The sequence below is a fragment of the Penicillium maclennaniae genome, assembly GCF_028827695.1.
Source record: "Penicillium maclennaniae strain IBT 15551 chromosome Unknown utg000006l:1.0-2513246.0:1.0-2515036.0, whole genome shotgun sequence".
Taxonomy (NCBI): Eukaryota; Fungi; Ascomycota; class Eurotiomycetes; order Eurotiales; family Aspergillaceae; genus Penicillium; species Penicillium maclennaniae.
In genome coordinates this window covers 1,307,806-1,326,994 of record NW_026623218.1, presented here as the reverse complement: position 1 = coordinate 1,326,994, position 19,189 = coordinate 1,307,806, and the positions used below count along the sequence as shown (strand labels likewise).

At 50.5% G+C, this 19,189-nt stretch overlaps 9 protein-coding genes across 9 annotated transcripts; 3 read left to right on the top strand and 6 right to left on the bottom strand.

Moving 5' to 3' along the window:
- Window positions 1-458: 458 nt before the first annotated feature.
- Window positions 459-3,060, bottom strand: N7477_006742 (putative C6 transcription factor; the record flags this gene model as incomplete). The annotated part of the gene is made up of 4 exons (XM_056968405.1): window positions 459-677; window positions 726-1,045; window positions 1,096-2,374; window positions 2,428-3,060. 4 exons carry the CDS (start codon window positions 3,058-3,060, stop codon window positions 459-461), a joined length of 2,451 nt encoding a protein of 816 aa, XP_056821201.1.
- A 1,227-nt stretch (window positions 3,061-4,287) lies between these two features.
- N7477_006741 (sucrase/ferredoxin-like domain-containing protein) lies at window positions 4,288-5,207 on the top strand (the record flags this gene model as incomplete). Its single annotated transcript, XM_056968404.1, has 2 exons — window positions 4,288-4,554; window positions 4,626-5,207. 2 exons carry the CDS (start codon window positions 4,288-4,290, stop codon window positions 5,205-5,207), a joined length of 849 nt encoding a protein of 282 aa, XP_056821200.1.
- A 127-nt stretch (window positions 5,208-5,334) lies between these two features.
- On the bottom strand, window positions 5,335-6,928 carry N7477_006740 (Peptidase S12 Pab87-related C-terminal; the record flags this gene model as incomplete). Its single annotated transcript, XM_056968403.1, has 2 exons — window positions 5,335-6,750; window positions 6,800-6,928. 2 exons carry the CDS (start codon window positions 6,926-6,928, stop codon window positions 5,335-5,337), a joined length of 1,545 nt encoding a protein of 514 aa, XP_056821199.1.
- A 600-nt stretch (window positions 6,929-7,528) lies between these two features.
- On the top strand, window positions 7,529-9,209 carry sld2 (the record flags this gene model as incomplete). The annotated part of the gene is made up of 3 exons (XM_056968402.1): window positions 7,529-7,679; window positions 7,760-8,581; window positions 8,635-9,209. The coding sequence occupies 3 exons, from the start codon at window positions 7,529-7,531 to the stop codon at window positions 9,207-9,209; spliced, it is 1,548 nt and encodes a 515-aa protein (XP_056821198.1).
- A 257-nt stretch (window positions 9,210-9,466) lies between these two features.
- Window positions 9,467-10,637, bottom strand: N7477_006738 (RING finger domain protein; the record flags this gene model as incomplete). The annotated part of the gene is made up of 3 exons (XM_056968401.1): window positions 9,467-9,600; window positions 9,650-10,381; window positions 10,442-10,637. The coding sequence occupies 3 exons, from the start codon at window positions 10,635-10,637 to the stop codon at window positions 9,467-9,469; spliced, it is 1,062 nt and encodes a 353-aa protein (XP_056821197.1).
- A 75-nt stretch (window positions 10,638-10,712) lies between these two features.
- On the top strand, window positions 10,713-12,713 carry N7477_006737 (rRNA 2'-O-methyltransferase fibrillarin-like protein; the record flags this gene model as incomplete). The annotated part of the gene is made up of 6 exons (XM_056968400.1): window positions 10,713-10,953; window positions 11,005-11,052; window positions 11,118-11,299; window positions 11,350-11,618; window positions 11,670-12,084; window positions 12,426-12,713. 6 exons carry the CDS (start codon window positions 10,713-10,715, stop codon window positions 12,711-12,713), a joined length of 1,443 nt encoding a protein of 480 aa, XP_056821196.1.
- Window positions 12,714-12,925: 212 nt separating this feature from the next.
- Window positions 12,926-14,100, bottom strand: N7477_006736 (DUF3712 domain-containing protein; the record flags this gene model as incomplete). Its single annotated transcript, XM_056968399.1, has 4 exons — window positions 12,926-13,234; window positions 13,276-13,399; window positions 13,444-13,887; window positions 13,937-14,100. The coding sequence occupies 4 exons, from the start codon at window positions 14,098-14,100 to the stop codon at window positions 12,926-12,928; spliced, it is 1,041 nt and encodes a 346-aa protein (XP_056821195.1).
- Window positions 14,101-14,877: 777 nt separating this feature from the next.
- Window positions 14,878-16,552, bottom strand: N7477_006735 (uncharacterized protein; the record flags this gene model as incomplete). Its single annotated transcript, XM_056968398.1, has 4 exons — window positions 14,878-15,381; window positions 15,433-15,953; window positions 15,980-16,166; window positions 16,223-16,552. The coding sequence occupies 4 exons, from the start codon at window positions 16,550-16,552 to the stop codon at window positions 14,878-14,880; spliced, it is 1,542 nt and encodes a 513-aa protein (XP_056821194.1).
- Window positions 16,553-17,631: 1,079 nt separating this feature from the next.
- Window positions 17,632-18,617, bottom strand: N7477_006734 (Fig1 domain-containing protein; the record flags this gene model as incomplete). Its single annotated transcript, XM_056968397.1, has 4 exons — window positions 17,632-18,007; window positions 18,066-18,393; window positions 18,458-18,526; window positions 18,587-18,617. The coding sequence occupies 4 exons, from the start codon at window positions 18,615-18,617 to the stop codon at window positions 17,632-17,634; spliced, it is 804 nt and encodes a 267-aa protein (XP_056821193.1).
- Between the last annotated feature and the right edge of the window lie 572 nt (window positions 18,618-19,189).

Below are 19,189 nucleotides of genomic sequence, written 5' to 3'. Positions count from 1 at the left end.
TAGGCCCTGACCTAGACTTAGACCTAGACCTAGACCTCGACTTGGACTACAATTCATGCCTGTATACCCTTATCACGGCGCCACAATCATCGGGAGCCTTGTAACCTCGATTCAGTCGCACGGCTCGCATTGATCAACTTGCAATGATCTACAGTACTGTACTGCATCTCCGGGGCCAGTGATCCATAGCCTATTGATATAGTTCCAGTCCTGCAACCGCGGCTAATAATGTCTGATCGACATGCCCTTGCAGTCGCAACCGATCGTCACTCTGCCCATGATCTCACTGTGGACCCGGCCAAGCTCCTGAGCTCCCCTGGCCAACATTTGGGACCTGATTCCGAACATTGATCTACGATGTAGCCCGGTGATGCAATCATGATATCTATTACACATTCCAAATCGAAGGTAATCACCTTGATCCACTGCGCCTATAATACTGTGCATATCTGGGTATATCAATTGCCGAGAGCGATTCCTGTCAGATCCTCCCAGTCAAATACGTCTAAAAAGGGGTCGAACTCTCCGGGTGGCTGCAGGACTGTGAGAAAAGCACGAAGGGTCACCAGAAGGAATAGAAGCCTTACTGTTATGTCGTGGTTGGGCGGCGGGAGGATGCCGTCGAAGTCGGATGGAAGGACGGCTGCCATTCCGGGGGTTGCGATGAAGGCAGCCACCTAGGTGGGTCAGAAGGTACTTTAATGGGTGTGATACGTGAGACAAACCTGGTTATTCTTGAAACTGCCCATACCTGGCGTTCCCAAGTGCTCACAGGTCGCGTGACGCGAAAACATGGTCTGCGCAAAGGACAGTACCCGCTCCACCACTTGCTGTTTGTAAATGAGCGCCTGGGCGGGCCAGAGCTTGGCCTTGACCAGTGCGACAATGGTTGACAGGAAAAAATAGTCCTTAGCACCCTTGACGACCAGTAAGAACCGACCTTCGAGAAAGGTGAGGGCCGCCTCCACCAAGGATAACAGGGAATCGGGCAAACCTGGCAGAGTGTGCATCGTGAAGATAGAAGATGACGGATGTGACGGAAGAGCTAAGGATTGGTCAGTGGATGGTTAGAGCTCCGATGCTGGAAAACTGTACAATTTTGATGGTCCATGGTATGTAAATGTTGGCAAATGGATACGAATGCCTGAAGTATCCACTCCCCAAGGGTGCAAAGTGACAGCGCCAGCGAGGTCGCGTGCAGCTGGCGCTGGGTGGAAAGTATCATGATTGCGGCATCCAAGCGGGATCTAGCCGAGGGGGCGAAAAGAGCTTCCTCTCTGGCTTCAATCGCAAACGGAGTGTGAATCGAGAGCAGAGCCTGCGCGATTTTTAACTCCATCGTGGCCTTTCGTAAACTGACTTTGTGCTGGGTAACTATGTCGCTGGCATCGGACGCACTCCAGATAGGAATTCGCGAGAGCTGTCGGCTCAACTCCAAGTCAAGACGTTGGATTTCCTCGTATCGACAGCTAATGCGAGGAGAGTGCATCAGCTGGCAGGCTTTGAGGCGAAGAGGTAGAGACTGCGTAAGGGCAACCTGGAACGAACAGTCGGTGATATCAGTCAGGGGCCGGTCCTCCGGTACCTCGGTAGAAGCCTCATTGATCTCTTCGTCGTCGATATTCAGAGGGGGCAAGGTGTCGTAGTCGGAGCTTTGCACTGACGGTGGCATGGCTCGATCAAAGGAAATCTGCAGGTTCAACTCCACAATCGTGGTCCAGATACGCCGTCGCATTTCCTTGTTGAACGGGGAAATCCGCGCATATTTGCTTGGATCGCGATGGTACCCCGACAGCATGGCATTTTGGACTAGGGAGCCAGTGGTGACCCAGGCCTTGCTGCGTTTCATGCCATGGGCATTTAGAGCCGTGACCAAAAGAATGTAAAGCCGTAAAGCACTGATCTCAAAGCGTTTGATGCGCGCATTTTCGATCCACCTTTCTGCGTGCAGAACCCACTCCACCGCCGTGTAGCATTTGAGTGAAACAGAGCTTTTCTCTTGCAAACTGCTGGCATCTGCAAGATTCCAAGCACAGGAAATCACCAGCAGAAGCTGCACCACAAATACCGTTGAGATCATGTTCGGGTCATCGACCTTGGAGAAGAAGTCATCTACCTCCTTCAGAAAAGTAGGGATGTGAAAGATGCGGTGTGTGGATTCGATGTAAGTCAGGTACAGACCGATTAGTTCGTCGACGACCTGGCGCTGCGGCAGTAAAGAAATCAATGACAGCGTTGTAGGTTCCGGAAATGGCGTATTCAGCGGCTTGACCTTCCATAGGCCACGCTTGACTCTCTCCAGGTCAGGTCGGACCCTTGAAAGAATAGGGTTTGATATTCTGATTTCCTCTGCGAAGGATCGGATATCGGGGAACTGAACGCTGATCAGAGTCTCAGAAGGTAAGAAATGACCTGCAAAAAACGTACCTGGGCCACGAGATTTGCATATATTCCTGAGCCACTGAAACGAGTCTTAGTTTCACGGCCTCTCATCATGATCCGAGGCGACAGATCAAGCTGCTGCGTCGGCGAAAGTTCGTTCTCAGAATTCTCATCATCAATACCTTCGCCGTCGACGCGCAAGGCGAAATATGTTTTTGGCTCAGGCAAAGCACGTTTTGGCCGCTGCAGAAGGCCCGTATTTACATATGGTTCTTGGTTGACAGCGGCTTTGGGGGCTCCTAGGACAGTCTCGAGAAAGCCACGTTCACGGCCGTGGTGTCCTTTTGCCCTGCCATTGTGGTAATGATGAGGGTCTTCAAATCGGGTTGGCGCGGAGCCAGCACCACCTGTCGAATGAAGGGTATCTGATTGAATTGAGGCCGTTTCCAAACCCGAGTTTGGGGTTCTCTGATTAGGGGTCTGCTCATTCGGGCCCAATGAGACAGTGGAGCCCCGGTCTGCAGCGAAAGCCGTAGCAGGCACAGTGGCGGGCTGCTGCCATAAGAAGCCATCTTCATAGGTACATTTTGTAGGTGTCCTGCTCTTAGTACAACGGCCACAACTCGGATACTCACGATCGCAACGCAATTTGCGGCTGCGGCATTGGGTGCAGGCCATGGTGCGGCGCCGCCTTTTGCGCGGCCGCTCGGCCTGCGGGTTCCCGAACACCTGAACGTCTGCCATAGAATATCAATTTGATATAGTCAGGGACACGAAAGCATACAAAGTGTTATCGTTAGATCCGAGATGTTGGGTTAGGGAGCTTCGGCTTACGTGGAATGGCCCGCTCTGCACTCCCAAACACGGAAAGTGTGTCCGATCCACCCCCACTATCGATTGTATCTGCCTCACTGCCGTAAAAGGCTATGAAAGTGCACTTCAATTCTTCGTCGTCGAATTCTCATACTTTTTTACACCTTTCTGACCGCAGACTAGGGACTAGGGACCTATTACTAGGGCCATCTGCTCTGTCCGACTCTCGTGTACTGGCTGTTGAGAGTTGAAAATAAGGTTGTTAGTCAGAACCCGTCATTAAGAGACTGCGCGTTGCTCGATGCGCGTTGCTCTACCAAAAGCATCCAATCAACTGAGCATTTGATCTGTGTGAGTACCTTGGCGGGTCTTGCCTCGGTGTGTCTCCTGAGCTTTACTTGGCAAGTTGGAGTACAGAAAAGGAGAGCGGAGGTCAGGTTAGCAAGGCTGCACGCTCCTTCACCACGTCTTTACTCAGATATCGGTTATCATCTTTTTCATCATTTCATCTGGTTCAGTACAAAGCGGAATGGCCCCAATGTGACTCTTCAGCTTTGGTTGACTGTTCCTGTGAGGGTCAATAAGTAGGCATGGAGTGGACAACTACATCCAGACAGGGTCTCTCAGCGCCGAGACTTCATGCTGATTGCCTTTTGTAGATGCTCTCTTTTGCCCTGATTATCGGGGTTACCGTGCAACATACATTCTTCGACACATTCGACTGGGCTGAATTGATCAACTCAGCGCTCTCAAAGCGAAATAAAGTGTTCATGAGTATTGCAAGACAAGCAAGTAAATCGTGATGATGAAGGTGAATTATGTTTAATGCATTAGATATGAGGTGTCGAGAGATGAACTAGTCAGCGGAAGATTCCAACCTCCGACGTCAATTTCCAAAGGCGCAAAAGTCAATCGGGCCTGCCTCGGCGTTAACCCATTCGGAGCTTCTGCTCGGAGATACTGGAGTATATCTACTCCAGGCACCGACAAGTCAGACCGAAATGCGTCAACTTTCATTTAACCAGCACACATCCCTCACTGTCATTTTTTTTGGACTTGTGGCAATTCACATCGCATCGTGGTGTCGTGGTCATGCTACGTTCATTGTTGTCCCTGGGTCGGACCCCCGACTATCTCTTCCCCAAGGTGGAGCCCGTGCAGGACGGTCCCGACTGCCTCAAAGACTGTGCCGACTGCACAACGCATTTCCCAGACAAAGTGAAAATTGAGACTTCAAGACCGTTGTATGGCCAAATCAAAGAATTCCACTCCCATGTCCTGGTCGCCACGGGGCGGTCCGATTGGAAGGAGAAAGTCGAACAGGAAAAAGGGGAGTCTTATGGAGGCATTCGATGGATCGTCAGCAAAGTCCAAGCTTGGCGTGCGTATTAACTGTCTCCATTGTCGCTTCTCTACTGACCATCCCGCAGCGCATCATGGTCTCGGCCTCGAATATTCAATCTCCTAACCACTCAGGCGACAACTCAACCTCTACAACGGTTCTCATTCTCCCATCATTCACTTTCGTCGACTCTGTGTCACAAACAGACGTTCCAGACTTGGTCAATCGCTACATAGACAATCAAGACGAGAAAATTGACAGCGCTATTGTTTCACCAGATGCAGGCATGAAAGGCCGCCCCTGCGAATTGGACTACGTGGTTCTTTTATGTTCGCACCGACGGCGAGATGCGCGCTGCGGAATTACAGCGCCTCTTATCAAGCGTGAGCTCGAGCGGCATCTTCGTCCACTGGGTCTTGATCGTGATGCGGATGATTCACGGCCTGGCGGCGTGGGCATTTTCTTTGTTTCGCACGTTGGTGGGCACAAGTTTTCTGCGAATGTGCTTGTTTACCGGAAAAAGGATCAACAGATGATTTGGCTTGCGCGTGTGAGGCCGGAACATTGTGAGGGTCTGGTCAAGTATACGATCCTGCAAGGGAAGGTTGTACATCCGGAGTCACAGTTGAGGGGTGGGTTTGACAGGGTGAGAGGGCTGACGAGCTGGTGATGCGCTCTGGATTTCCTCTCACTGGGTATTTACTGCTTTGCGTCAAGGACGCTTGACAGCTTCTCATTTCCAAAATTACAAGACCACAAAGAATACTTCAAGTTGCTCAATCCATTGCTCGGTAGTATCAAGCTTCGCAACGCTCAAACCAAATCTTCTCGCCTTTCAAACTTGGCTCCAGATCCATTCCAACCTTCGTCACACTCCCAGTGGAGTCAATCCGGAACTCCACGACAAAAGGCTCAATAACAAGATTGAAGGACTTCATCCTACCGACAAAGAACTCCCCACTAGCATGCGTCAGACCTAAGACACCAGGAATAGCACCTTGGGTCTTCTCGGTAACTAATTCGCCGCCTTCAAACTTGATAGTGACAGAGGCATTGGCCGGATGCGTATACATTCCCGCATATTCCTCCAGATCAAGAGAATGAGGAATAGGAGGATCAGGAAGTCTAGGAAATAGTCGCTTCTTGACATCCGCTGTACTGCGCTGTAAATCCTTCATCATATTCTCGCGCTCCTCGATCTGTCTATTGAAGCAAGCAGTCATCCGCTCATTGAGAAGTGGGTCATTGGAGGGTCCAAGCAATTTATCAATAAGATGAACAGCCAGTCTCATGGTCCCGCTCCTGGCCGAGGCTGAGTTCCCCATCATGACGAAGCCGAATTGTTTGTCGGGGAGGAAGCCCACGAGACTACCATACCCGGGCCAACTACCAGTGTGATGATACAAGTTCTGGCCGCGGTAGTTATCCACGAACCAGCCTAGAGCATACGCGTGGTGTGGTGAGGGTAGGTTCACATCCCCTTCTTCGAAATGGAAAGTCCGGGGCTTGATCAGAGAGTCGTGGCCTTTCAGAGGTCCAGATTTCTCAATCAGCTCCCTGATCCATTTGGAGTAATCAAGTACACTGCTGACTATCGCTCCAGCGCCGGTATTGGCTCCCCAGCTTGGTCGGCCTTCTTGAAAATAAGAGCCATCCTCACTATTGGGTGTCCAAGTATATCCTTCTGCAATTTTCTTTGCAATTGATGGGTTCGATTGGGCTTCGGGGACTCCGAGAAAGGTTTCATTCATGCTAAGTGGTTCCCAAATTCGCTGTTTCAGGAACTTTCCCAGTGGAATGCCTGTTTTCTCTTGCAGGGCATGTGTCACTGCGACGAACATGTTGTTGGTGTACTGGAAATGAGTCCGCGGAGGAAATGAGACTGGTAGGTGCCGCAATGAGCGAACGAGGTCCTTAAGAGTTGCATCCTCTGGCGTATAGCTGAGCATCCAGTTATGGCCTGGCTGCCCTGTTCGATGGGAGAGCGCATCCTCTAACGTGGTGTGCGTGGTGAGATAGTCATTCGCCAGGACGAAGTCGTCTGGGATAAGAGAAGAGATGGGCGTGTCCCAATCAATTGGAGACTCGGTTTCTTTGCTATCTTTGATGACCATAGACGTGGCTGCACTGGTGAAAGCTTTTGTGGTACTAGCAGCCGGAAATAGTGCATCGGTTGTCATCTTCTTGTCGGGGAACTCGGCCAGTCCATAAGCCTAGAGTTAATTAGCATTGAGAGCCAGTCGCACTCAAGCCACTCCCTACCTTGAAGTGAGTGTGAGCTCCATGTACAACAGCAATAGACAATCCTGGAATCTTCCAGGTTTCGAGGATGTCAGTGACGAGTTGATCGAACTCAGCATCTAGTGGAGACTTTTCGCCGGTAGCAGGCATTTTGAGAGAACGAATAGTCATACTAGACATTTATCGGGGGACAGTATAATCGGCTCTTGCCTAGCGAGACCAGCCATTATATAGTCCTGGGCCTGGGTCCAGGCCATGATGCGGGGGTGCAAGTACCATTTGCATCGTCTAGCGCTTGGGCAGGTCACCATGGCGGGGAAGGACACTTCGACCGAGAAGATAATCTAAGTGGACCACCTGCCTATATATTATATGAAATCGTTTTGGAAATTTTTGTGTCTACTTCACATGAACTTGAATACGTCTGAAGGTGTAGATCACAACTGCACGTATCTAGAGCGATTTGACATTCATCGACCAGCTGCAATGTATACTGTAATGCTGCAGCCTGGTAGGCGCACACATTCTGGTAGCGCTGCGATCCGGACGGTCATTTGTTGGAGCAGAAACACCTGGAATTCATCAAGAACGTGGAGCTTGTTACGCAACAAAAGTCAGGTACGATCTTTACTCATGGTAAATGGAGTTTAGGCGGAAGTACCATGGACCCGAGACTTGACGCGGGCCGACGCGACGTCACCGCGTTAATGGGATTCTGGTCGCGTCTCCTTTCACCATCGCAATGCAACAATGACTGACCACGCCCTCATTTCTCGGGCTGAGATCGCAGACCAGGCGGTTGCAGTTCGTGCCACATTGAAGGTCTGGGAAAAAGAGTTCGCATCAACGCACGGTGGAAGAAAGGCTGGCCGAGACGACATCAAACAGAATCCCGAAATTGGTAAGAGTGGTCGACGAGCTTGGGTCAACGAGCTTGAGATTCCGCTTCTCAATGCAATTGAAGCTCACTATTAGTTATAGCCGCCAAATACAAAGAATATACCCGACTCAAAAACCTCGAGGCCTCTCTAGCCCGACGCGAGAATCGTCGACATGAACACCCGGAAAGTCATTCTAAGAAACGAAAATATGCGTCACCTACCGGTCCAACTGGATCGCAAATCGAAAATACTCCACGCAAATCATTCAAAGGACTCTTCGCGACTCCCTCCAACAACCGCACCAAAGAGATCCATCCCTCGCAGCTAGACCCCTACGACTCGCCCTCAACCTTCCGCAGATTGTTCAGTCCCAGCACGCACCGGCAGAGTCTCCCCGCACCGTCTCCTCTGAAAGCGGCCATTGGCCCTACGCCCCAGCGTGATGGTAAAACCCTTGGTCTATTTGACATGCTGTCCGAGTCAGGCGGGAGTCATGCTACACCCTCCGCAAAGAAGCAAAAGGACATGCTGGGAGCAGGATTCCAAACTCCCTCCAAACGCAAGACATTCGAACCTATCACAGAAGTCCCGGATGAGGAGGAGGAAAGCTCCAGATTGTCGCGCACCCCGGCATCTTCAACGAAGCAATTCTACCTAGCCAACCTATTCGCAACCCCAACCACGATGCGCTATGCCGCCATGGTAGAGGCGGAAGACGAGAAAGCAGAACAGCGAAATTCATCAGAGCCAGCCGCCACCGCAGCGTCACCAGAGCCAAATCCTTCAGAAACACCATCTTTCCTCCGCCGCTCTAACTTCAACCGCCTCCCTCCGTCCACACACAACAACGCTGGTCTTAGTCCCATCGCGTCTAGAAAACCGGTCCAATACGCCGGAAGAGGCCTCTCGCACATCGTCCAAGGTCTCCGCGCAATGGAAGAAGAACGGAATGACGACGAGTGGGACATGCTCGAGAAATCGAAGCAGAACACGAAGCCGTCGACATGGCCCCAGAAGACCACTTCCCAGAACAAAAGGGCAAACCATATAAGAAGAAAGGCCAGAAGCGCACGACTCGCCGGGTCATCATGCGCCCTGTTGCGCCTCGTCCCAAACCAAAACCAGAGGCCGCACCACCCATCGACAGCGACGATGAATTGGCAGCTGTTCCTGAGACACAGCTTGTAGATGCCAAGGGCGAAGAGCCAGAGCTCGAGATCCCCAATGATGTTGCTTTTTTGCATAGCATTGAAGCTGAATCGAATTATGGAACTGAGCCTGACTTGGACTCTGATGATGATCCTGAATTTAATGAGCGGCCTAAGCCGTTGACGAAGGCGAAGAGCTTCTCGGAGCGCATCAAAGAGGCTGTAGGGCTTATGCCGAAGACTCAGAAGGTACCGGTCAAGGCTCCAGAGCCTGAGATAGAGGATAAGGAGAAGAAGACGAAGCCTCCTAAGAAAGTTAATCCCCAGGCTCATGCAAACTATCGCTCATTGAAAATTCACCGAGGTCGGGGGAGAGGCGGAGGACGTTTCCGAAGGAGATAAGTTACAAGATGCAGCTTTCCTTATATTCATGATATCACGATTGCATATGTTTTGGCAGAGATAGATTTAGTATTCATCGGAGGCAATTAATTTATACATTTTGTATTATCTGATACTGACTCAATCGTCGAAATGGATTGAGCTACTTTGGAAGATGAACGGGACTCTGCAGCGGCAAAAGGGTCGTTTCTGTCATGACGTTGTCCTACTGGATAACTTCGTCGTATTTTTGGCCTTTCAGTCAGGTATATATCGGTCTAGACGGTCTCGGTTCCGCGGTGGCCTTGGGCGACGATCTGAACGGGCTCTGGAAACATGTAAAGGATTGTGGTCTCCCGGTCTCGAAATCCGATCGAAGAGACTTCGATCATGTTCACGAACTGGGGATGCACTACGACGGCGGGCTATTCCGGGGTCTTGAAACGGCGGACGAGAAGGACGTTCCGACCTTGACCTGTCTCCGCCGGCGCCTGTTTCCAAAGAACGCTGCGGAGGAATTTGGCGTTGCGCAGGCCTTGGATACTGCACATGGCGATCCCAGTCCTGTAGGGACGTGTAAGGACTCCTCAACCAAGCCAGTAATTCGTGTAAGAATAAGCGCGCATTTTCACGGCCGACAAAGTCTCGAAGTAGCTCCTCCGCCTGCCCCGCGCTACCCTTGATATCGACGGTGCGCAGAATCGCAATCACATACTCGAGGAGGAACTCAGCATTGTTGGCTCTACGTTCTTCCAGCCTCTGGGGTCCAGGACGAGCTGGGCCGGATGGCTGATCTTCGGTATCCGGATTCAGGAAAGCAAAGACCTGTAGCTCGCGGCGGATCCATTTCCGAGCGCGCGAAACGAGCGCTTCATCGCGGTTGAACTGTTCCGGTGTCACTTCCGTGTATTGTGAAAGCCGATTCGACCCGACTCGAAGGGAGTATAGTTGGTTGCGATAGACGTTTCGTCGCACGGCGAGAGGATCATCCGTGGGAGCTAAAGGCTGGCGCGGAGGGGGTCTGTGTCGTCGCCTTCGTACATTATCTATTAAGAGGCCGCCTGCGAGAGCTCGCGAACGAATTCCAGAGGTCTGGTGAGACTCTTTCGACGGTTGCGTGAGAGCAACATTGTATGTTTTGGCGCCCCGCGGGTCATTTAGATCATATTGCACCTTCGCGAGTTGAACCTTACCTATTCTTTAATCAGTCAAAGTTCATTAATCGCACTTCTGCGTATGATCAAGGTCCATACATAGTGGACAGTTCGGCTGCTGTTCTAGCCAGCTCAAGAGACATAGGTAATCGAAGTTGGAGTGTTTGCATGGAACCGCAACACAGGGCTCAGTGATGGTCTCCAGGCAAATGACACAAGGATCGCCTTCAGCTTCTTCATCCTCCACTTCTTTGAGTGTCCTTTGGAGAATCTTCCGCTGCAAGTCCTCCTCCATGGGCGAAAGGAAGGAAGAGCCGAGGCCGATGTAGACAGGAAGCTACCGCACCGGTACCGCCCACGGCAGAAAAAGATGGCGCCTGCGTCGGAGTTGCGACTGCCTTCTCCAAGTCTCACACCATGCTTTGCCACTGACAGTCCTCTACCTGCTGAGAGCCCGGATCAAAATACTCTGATGCGTTCTGCAAAGGCCGTCATATCTGAGAGACTAGCCCAGCTGGGCAACACAACATCCAGCATGACCGCAAATGCGCCGCGTGCATACACCACGACCTCGCTGAAGCGCTGGTCTGTCTTGAACAAAGAGCTTCCGTGTTTGTTTGCACTTTTTGGCGCAAGCAAGAATTTCCATTGACTTAATCCAGCTGTCTCTCAAATTCGAGCAATCCATGTATATGACTTCGACAATACTCGTGAGGCCCCCGCGTCTCCGAACTCACAAGTCAAGAAAGCTGACGCTAACACTTCATTTGTCTAGTTTTCCTAAGCCCACTCCCTAACCCGCAATTATGGAATGGAAGTACGATTGGATTCCTTCAGGCATATGAGAGCTTCGCAAATGGCGGCTGGTGGCACGATCCTACCATCCTTGCTGCTACAGGAAGTGGAACCGAGATCGAGGAACCTCAGGGATGGCAAGGATGTTGGAATGAGCAGATTGTATGCACTCGCCGTTCACTTGCAATGCGCTCATGACTGACGAATACAAGATCCGCTTGGTGAGACTTAGCATGGAACAGAAAGATGCCTTGACTGTGCTATTGACGGGCCGGGGCGAGGCCAACTTTGGCGAGCCCATCAAACGCATGGTGGCAAGTCAGAAGCTTGACTTTGATTTGGTGGGGTTGAAGCCCGAGGTTGGGCCCAACGGCCAGCGCTTCAGCTCGACCATGAATTTCAAACAGAATTTCCTACAGGATCTCATTTTTACTTACAAACAGGCTGAAGAAATTCGTGTTTATGAGGACCGTGTCAAGCAGTGAGTCTGGTCAAGGACTCAACAGTATCACATGTGCTAATGTTGCTTTAGTGTGTCCGGTTTCAGGGATTTCTTCGAGGATGTGAACAGAAAATTACAAAATGAACCCGATGCTCCTCGAACGCCCATGACTGCTGAAGTGATCCAGGTCTCAGAAGATACCAGATATCTTGACCCGGCCACCGAAGTTGCGGAGGTGCAGCGAATGATCAATTCACACAACCTTGCGTTGCGCAATTCCTCTGGACCAAAGAATCGGATTTGTATTAAGCGGACAGTCTTCTACACTGGGTATTTGCTTTCTGCACAAGACTCAAACAAGATGGTTGAGAGTCTGCTCGTACCGCTTTTGCCTCCAGGAATGTCCGAAGCAAATAACCTAAAATACATGGCTAACAGCATCCTCATTGCCCCTCGTCCCGCTCCGAAGTCTATTTTGGAGAAAATTGGAGGCATGGGCAAAAAAGTAAGCTGGCAGGTCACTGGAATTGGGTGTTATGAGAACAGAGTCTGGGCGGCTCGGGTGAAGCCCATTCCGGCTACAGAACCAATCTACACTGAAAACTCCACCCTCTCTGATTGTTCTAGCCGTTCGCAAAGGGTCACGCCCGATTGATGCAGGCAAAATCCAGAATTGGCACCCTGTCCCCGCTGAAACGGCCATGACCTTTGAAGCTATCATCGGGAGAAGGAGGTTCTCCGGGTCGAGGCAGAGAACCCACAGGAGGGCGAGTGGGAGAGCCAATTCATGAACAAGGGTCTCAAAAGGCGCTTCCAAGACCGAAACGAGGAGATCTTTACCCCCAGTCTGGCCAGACCAATGGGTACGAAGGCTACGTGCAAGCGCAAGGCCAATCCCACGGCTACCATCCTTACCAGAATAATCGCAATAACTACGACGAAGGTTCCCGCAAGGGCTCTGGTCGTGGTCGTGGCCGTGGAAATGGACGCGGACGAGGTGCTCGGGGGGGCCGTGGCCGAGGTCGTGGCGGGTCGAACCCCTACTACAAGTCCCTGGACGATCAAACTGGATACGAGCCAGGGAATGAGTCCAAGGGTGGCAATGCAGGTGGTGGGTACTCAATGGACTACTGAACTTGATTTGAGCATCAGATTAGAATGCTTCATTTCCTACAAGGCTTCTATTATTTTTTGGTATTGTTTCCAACTTGCATCTGGTCACGGCGCATCATAGATGGCTCGGGCGTCTCGGAGAGGTCATTCTTACTCCAGGTCTCTTACTTTGTGAATTTTACTTTATTTCTATTTCTTTTTTAAGACCTTGATAAATGTAGCACATCTGATATCTAAAGCGAGTCAAGACTTGAGACATACTGCAGCAAATCAAGGGTTGCCGATGCCTGGACGGCCTTGATGGCTGCTGCGAAGTAGGGGATTTCATGCCCATTATAGTCGCAGCTGTGACCCTTGATGTCGAGGGTGACTTCACCGAGCTCTCCACTGCCCAGAATAGCCTCATGGACCAGCATTGAGGTATTGATATTTCCTAGGACAATGGTGCTGGAGATGTCCTGCTGAAGCATCAAGTTGGGGAGATCAACGTAGCCCAAGTCGAAGCCCCCCCATGCTGAGGTTGAATGTGACATGACCCTGTCCTGATTAGCTAGCTGCGGTTGTTAAACACAAGCACACGTACCATTTCCACAATGAACGGCGTGGGATTACGGAGACTGATGGTAGCATTCACATTGAATCCATCAACCGGCGTATCCAACAGATCCACGGTCGTGACATTGAAAGCATCATTTGCGTTCACGAATCTGCAACATGTCAGCCAAGCAACACCAAACCTATCCCACCAAACTCACCCGTGACATTATACCCATTCATATTCATCATCTTGTGAATATCCAAGTGAGCAGTTGGTAGCACCCCAAACGTCAAATCCGGCGTCCCAGTCACCAGTACTCTGAAGCTCTGATTCGTTGCCGCCTCAACCGCCAACTGCGCCAAACAATCAACACATGTCACTTCTAGATCCTGGTCGATATCCAGAGTCGCGCCATTGCTGAACTCGATCGTCGGCACGGGGAAGACCGCGAATTGTTCTCCAGTAGAAGGGATCTTGCAGCTGGCGTTGAACGCAGATAAGTGGCCGCTGCCGCTGAATCCGCCGCCCATGCTGAGTTTCTTGGATTGGCGGACGTGGAATGAAGTTGGGCGGGGATTTGTGATTGAGAGGCCTTCGTAGTCGTACTTATAGTTGTTTATGTAGGAGTTGGCGAAGTGCGGGACGCCCAGGTAGACGCTGGACGGAGGTAAGTGGTTTGATTCTTGTAGTTGCGAAGTTGACTAACAGTGGTAAGACGACTCCAAGGACGACAACACCGAGTCCGATCAAGTAACACCACCACCACCTCTTCATATGTGCTCTGAAACGCTGCCAGACTGTTGGTTTGACCGGGTTAGCCACGGCGTTCGTATCTGAATCCGAGCTATTCTCGATATCGGATTTGGACATGGTTGATAAGTATGATTTGACCGTTCAATCATTCGTTCTTCTTATTCTCCCTCGAAATGTGACAGAAATGAAAATCCAAGATCAGTGGTCTCAAGTGGCGACAACAACAAAGCTTGACATCTCATAACCTGATAGCAAATGGCGGCGGTCGGACATTCGCGATCGACGGTGATGTTAGCGAAGGGAAGTTGGTGATGGTCGATACGTTTTATTCGGGACCAGTCAGGTTGGATCCTCTTTGCTACCCCCAAGTGGGTTTCCTTTGGGATCGATCGCCGGTCCATTTCACATGGTAGAAGCAGCACTCGCTTATTGTTTGCGTATTCGGTGTCCGAATACGACATCGCTAATGTGATCGGCGTCAACTTGTTCCCGATACAGTTATTTGGCCGCCGAGGTTGCCAAGCCTGTGATAGAGGGTCTTTGCTTTTGAAGCAAAACTGAAGTGTTGACTTATCTGGTACGAAGAATTATTGCAGGTAGTATTATCGTAAGTTTATCAGTCTATTCAATTCTTGGATTACATAGGGTTGGAAGATGCGAGGAACTTCTGAAATATCCTGAGCCCAATACCTCAACCCCTGATGCTATATATCATGGCGAGCGTATTGGCTCGCCATTCATATTTTTCTCCCTCGCCACACCGAAATAAACGGAAACGGCACGAAGCACAAAGTCAGACACCCAAGCAATGTGCAAGCCCAACCGACACCCAAGTTATGGAACATAGCCGACGCGAACAGTGGAAAGCCAGCACCAAACGAGGACCTCATGAAATCATTCCCAGCCAACACCGAAGCCGCATATCTCGGATATGCATGCGCAAGATAACAGAAAATACAACTGAAGATCAAACACCCCCCCAAAAGCGAATAAAATCGACGCGATGATTGGCACGATCCAATGCACGCTCTCAAAATTCCCCGTCCATCCGAACCGGAAGAGAGAGATGGGGAGTGCAAAGGCGCCGACACAAGCAGGCGACATCTGATATTCGGGCGCTATGTTTCCGTCTTTATCGAAATGACGGGACTGGTAGTAGTATTTCCAGTAGAAGTAGCCTGGGATAGTGATGCAGCACGTTGAGACCAGAAAGCCCATGAAGGCGAGGCCGCTTTCGCCGGGGTTGAAGCCTGAATTTCCTCGAAAACAATTGGGAAGGCTTCGAACCAAACATAAAGGATGCCATAGATAAGGGAGATATAGAGAATTCAGGAGGAAGACGATGGGTTCGAGGAAGCAGAGTTGGAAGGGGCGGACGAGGGCTTCGAAGAGAACGTCCTGAGGAATTGTGAGCTACTTTCGACGGTTGGAGGAGCAGGGAGAAATTACCATTGGTTTGATCTCTCTGATCTCGATTTCGGACTCAGACATGTAACGGGAGTTGCCTGTAATGCGACGTACCCGACGAGCTCGACGGGCGAGGATATTCGGTGTAAAGGTCTCCGGGAGGAAGAGGAACAATAGAACGAGTGTGAATTCCGAGACCCAAAGAAGCTGCCAGATTGTCCATGTCCAGCCTTTGGCGGATGCTGCAAACCCACCGAGCATCGGGCCCAGGACGGGTGCTGAAATGGCGAACATGCCCCAGATACCGATCATATAGTCCCGCACCTTGGGACTCCAAATGTCACCCATTGACGCAGCACTAATAGCTAGCATGAGGGATCCGACAAAGCCCGTCAAAAAGCGGAAGGCTAGCAGCATGCCGAAGTTCTGGGCATATATGACGCCCAAAATTGGAAGAAGACGAATACGACTAGCGTCAAGACGTATGTTGGACTTCGCCCAATCATGGGAATCTCGGAAGAGGAGACCAGACCATTGGTCCTGAAGGACGTTAGCCGTCTGATCTTGTACGAAGTGCAAAGTGACGCACCGAGTTCATATCCAAGCACAAAAAGGGTCAGACCCGATACAGCCGCGACACTGCTCACACCGAACTGCTGAGTGACACCTGGAATGCCGGGAGTGTAAATCGAAGAGCCAACATAGATGGCAAATGTAAGTAACCAGATCAAACCACTGACAAGGGCCTTCTTAGTAATGCTCCAGTTCTGCGGGTTCTACATATAAACAGCGGAAAGCTCAAGGATCTAGTTCATAGTTCAACACTCCATACCTCCGAGTCATCGGGACCTCGCCAGCTAATCACAAGAGCTTGGTCATTTGATCGATTCTGATTGTCATCTTGTACAGTCGATGCACAGGACATCCGCCGTGACCGAGTCGATATTTGCGACCTGACTGTATAGAGACCGAACGCCTCCAGATCCTCGGGGTTCTCGCTCTCGTTCAGTGTCGTAGAAGGCTCCAATTTCGACTCCGTATTCTCGGTTTTCAGGTACCCTGTCCACACCGATGCATCCTGCTTTTCAGGGTATTGCATACATTGGTAACGTGTGCAAAGTCGTACTAATTTGCCGAATGCCGTGTCTCGTAAAGTCTCCATTATGGTCCTTCTTCTAAGCGATTGCTGAAAGGTATCGCCCAGGCCGATTGAGGCGAGTCATGGGGTATTTAACGGGTAGCTAGTAGCCACAGATCATAGTCGATGACTTAATATCCAAATTCGCTGGAAATAAGGTTGTCACGTCGGATGTCATCCCGAGCCCGTATCTTCGTAAATTCGGAGGAGAGGGCAACGGACGTCATTCTAGAAGAACACAGTCGTGGGCGTCCCCGCTTCAAAAGAAGTAATCAACTATACTTGCAAGAAGCAGTTCAACATTGAGTCTTCGAACTGATCTAATAGTGTCCCCCGTAACTTGATGAGCTTTATTGTTCAGGCCACTTGACGTCATAAGTGAGCGTCCCTCTCGGACGTTCATACTAGGATTTCCTGCTATGGAATAGCTAACTGCGGATTTAGAAGGTCTCTGGGCTGAGAAGATATTACGGCGACCGAGGAAAGTGCCATTCTCTCATAAATCTCGGAAGACTTCCAGCCGATTCAATTTACCATTCTGGTTGAGAACTATCTAATACCACGCAATTTTGGCACGACATATCTATGCAAGAAACAAAAAACAGTAAATCAACCCAGCATCGCCAGAGATACATTGATAATTCAAAAGACATGTTTGTACATGGGAAGAAGAACGCCTTGCAAAGAAAAGAGAACCAAGTTCCATGAACACCGGCCATTAGGCTGTACAAAAAAGAGATACGACAACATTCATTTTATGTCATCAGTATATTCAAAAGAAATCAAGAAAATTAGATAGTGCAGCTTTGATCTTGCTTTCCAAATACTTGGCAGTTTCAACAAGCGGCGAGGATGCCGATTTTCGGGGTATGTTCGTATGATCCCAATTGTCCAAACCCATTTCCCATAGGAACTCATATTCCTGGTTCGTGTTCCATATTCCATAACATTTCATTGCCATATGTGAGCCATTTCCGTGTGCTCATAGATATTATTCATTTCCCATTCGTGTCGTCGGATATCAGAGGTAATAGTGGCGAGAAGAAAGATGCGCCGTAAAAAATCAACAAAAGAAAACTTCCGGTGGTTACCCAGTCGGATCATTATTCATCGGACAACTGCCTGATTAGACTGATGCTGAGGATCATGAAGAGTAGACCGATAGTTACGACGACTAGTAGGACGAATCCGAACCAGCCGAGCACCATTGCTGAAGTACCCACGCCGCTCTTAACGCTGCCGTTACCCATGTCTTGTGCGATTGTACTCGCGGCCACAGATGCCGTGTGCTGCCATAGTACAGAGACGAGCACGAACACAGAGGAGACGAAGATCAAGGCAAGAGCTGCCTGGGAGACGGGTCGTGACGGGAAAGGCTTAACCTCGACGTCGGAGCCGGACTCATCGCGCTCCTCGTGCCAGCCGGGGAAAGTTGCGAGAAGAATGAAGCAGAAGAAGGCGAGAATAACGGCCACAATCCTATGAAATTCTTAGCACGGGCTCTCAATGACAAGCTGGAAATAGATGATTGACTTACAAGAGGTACGGGAATACGACCGCATCCTTAAAAGTCGAGGCAACCCAGATCAGGTTGAGTGGGTCCTGGTCCACAGTAACAATCTCGGCCAGGGCCGTAGCGTTTGCATTGCAGATGAATGAGCCATGGTCGGGCTGAACACAGATACCAAAGTATCCGACTCGAACTTCCAGCTCAGCAGCACCGACGATATTCGACATGGCCGTTACCACGCCGGGGTCGACCTGCGACTTGTCGAAGACGGGCGAGTACTTCTCATAGTACATCGAGATCAAGAAAATATCGGGAATCTGTGGAGAAGATGAAGAGCATCCGGCCAACAGGAGAGCTGCACAGAGTTAGACACATTCCAGCGGCACACGTGGAAGTCATCCGGAGCATCTCCAACTTACATAGCAAGATAATAGCAACAGCGATAATAATCATCAACACATGATGGTACCCGATCATAGGAATGAATCCTATATGTATTGTCAGCTCTTTTTTCTTGGTCTCGGTTTGTTGTTATGATAATCACTTACGGGCCCATCCCTCTGCAAAACGCATCGCCATGATGACTCACGAGGGCCAGCAACTAGCCTGCCTCTTTCTCGGGACGTCTATCTACTCACTTCTCGGCTCTCCGAGAAGGAGTGTCTGGATGCGAAGGCAGAGTCAAAGCTCCGTAGTACGCCTTCAGGCGGCCTGGGTTGTGCTCAGCGAGAGGAAGATGGCCGTGGATCGGCCAGAACGTCAAGCTGGAATGGAATGCGGAAGAGAAATGTGGGAAGTGAGATGCAAAGATCGAAGATCGAGTTGGATCTGGTGATGTCGAGGTCGAGGTCGATCGCACACCAGAGGACAGGCGTTTCTTCAGGTCGCACCTAGTAAACCTCAAGGGTCAGAATGTCTTGCTTAGAGCAAGTAGAGACAAGGAGAGGAATGTGTAGAAGGAATGGAAGGGGAAGGGAGAAAAGATCGTAGCTGCAATTCAGAACAAGCCGATATTTCCCAAGTAGCATTGGAGGCTGGGGATGGAGACCAAGTATGGGAATCTGGGAGGCTGGGCCAACCGCCTTTGTTTACTTTTCCGCTTCCTGGGAAACCAGATCTGACCGCCTGCCCGATATGACGGAATCTTGGTC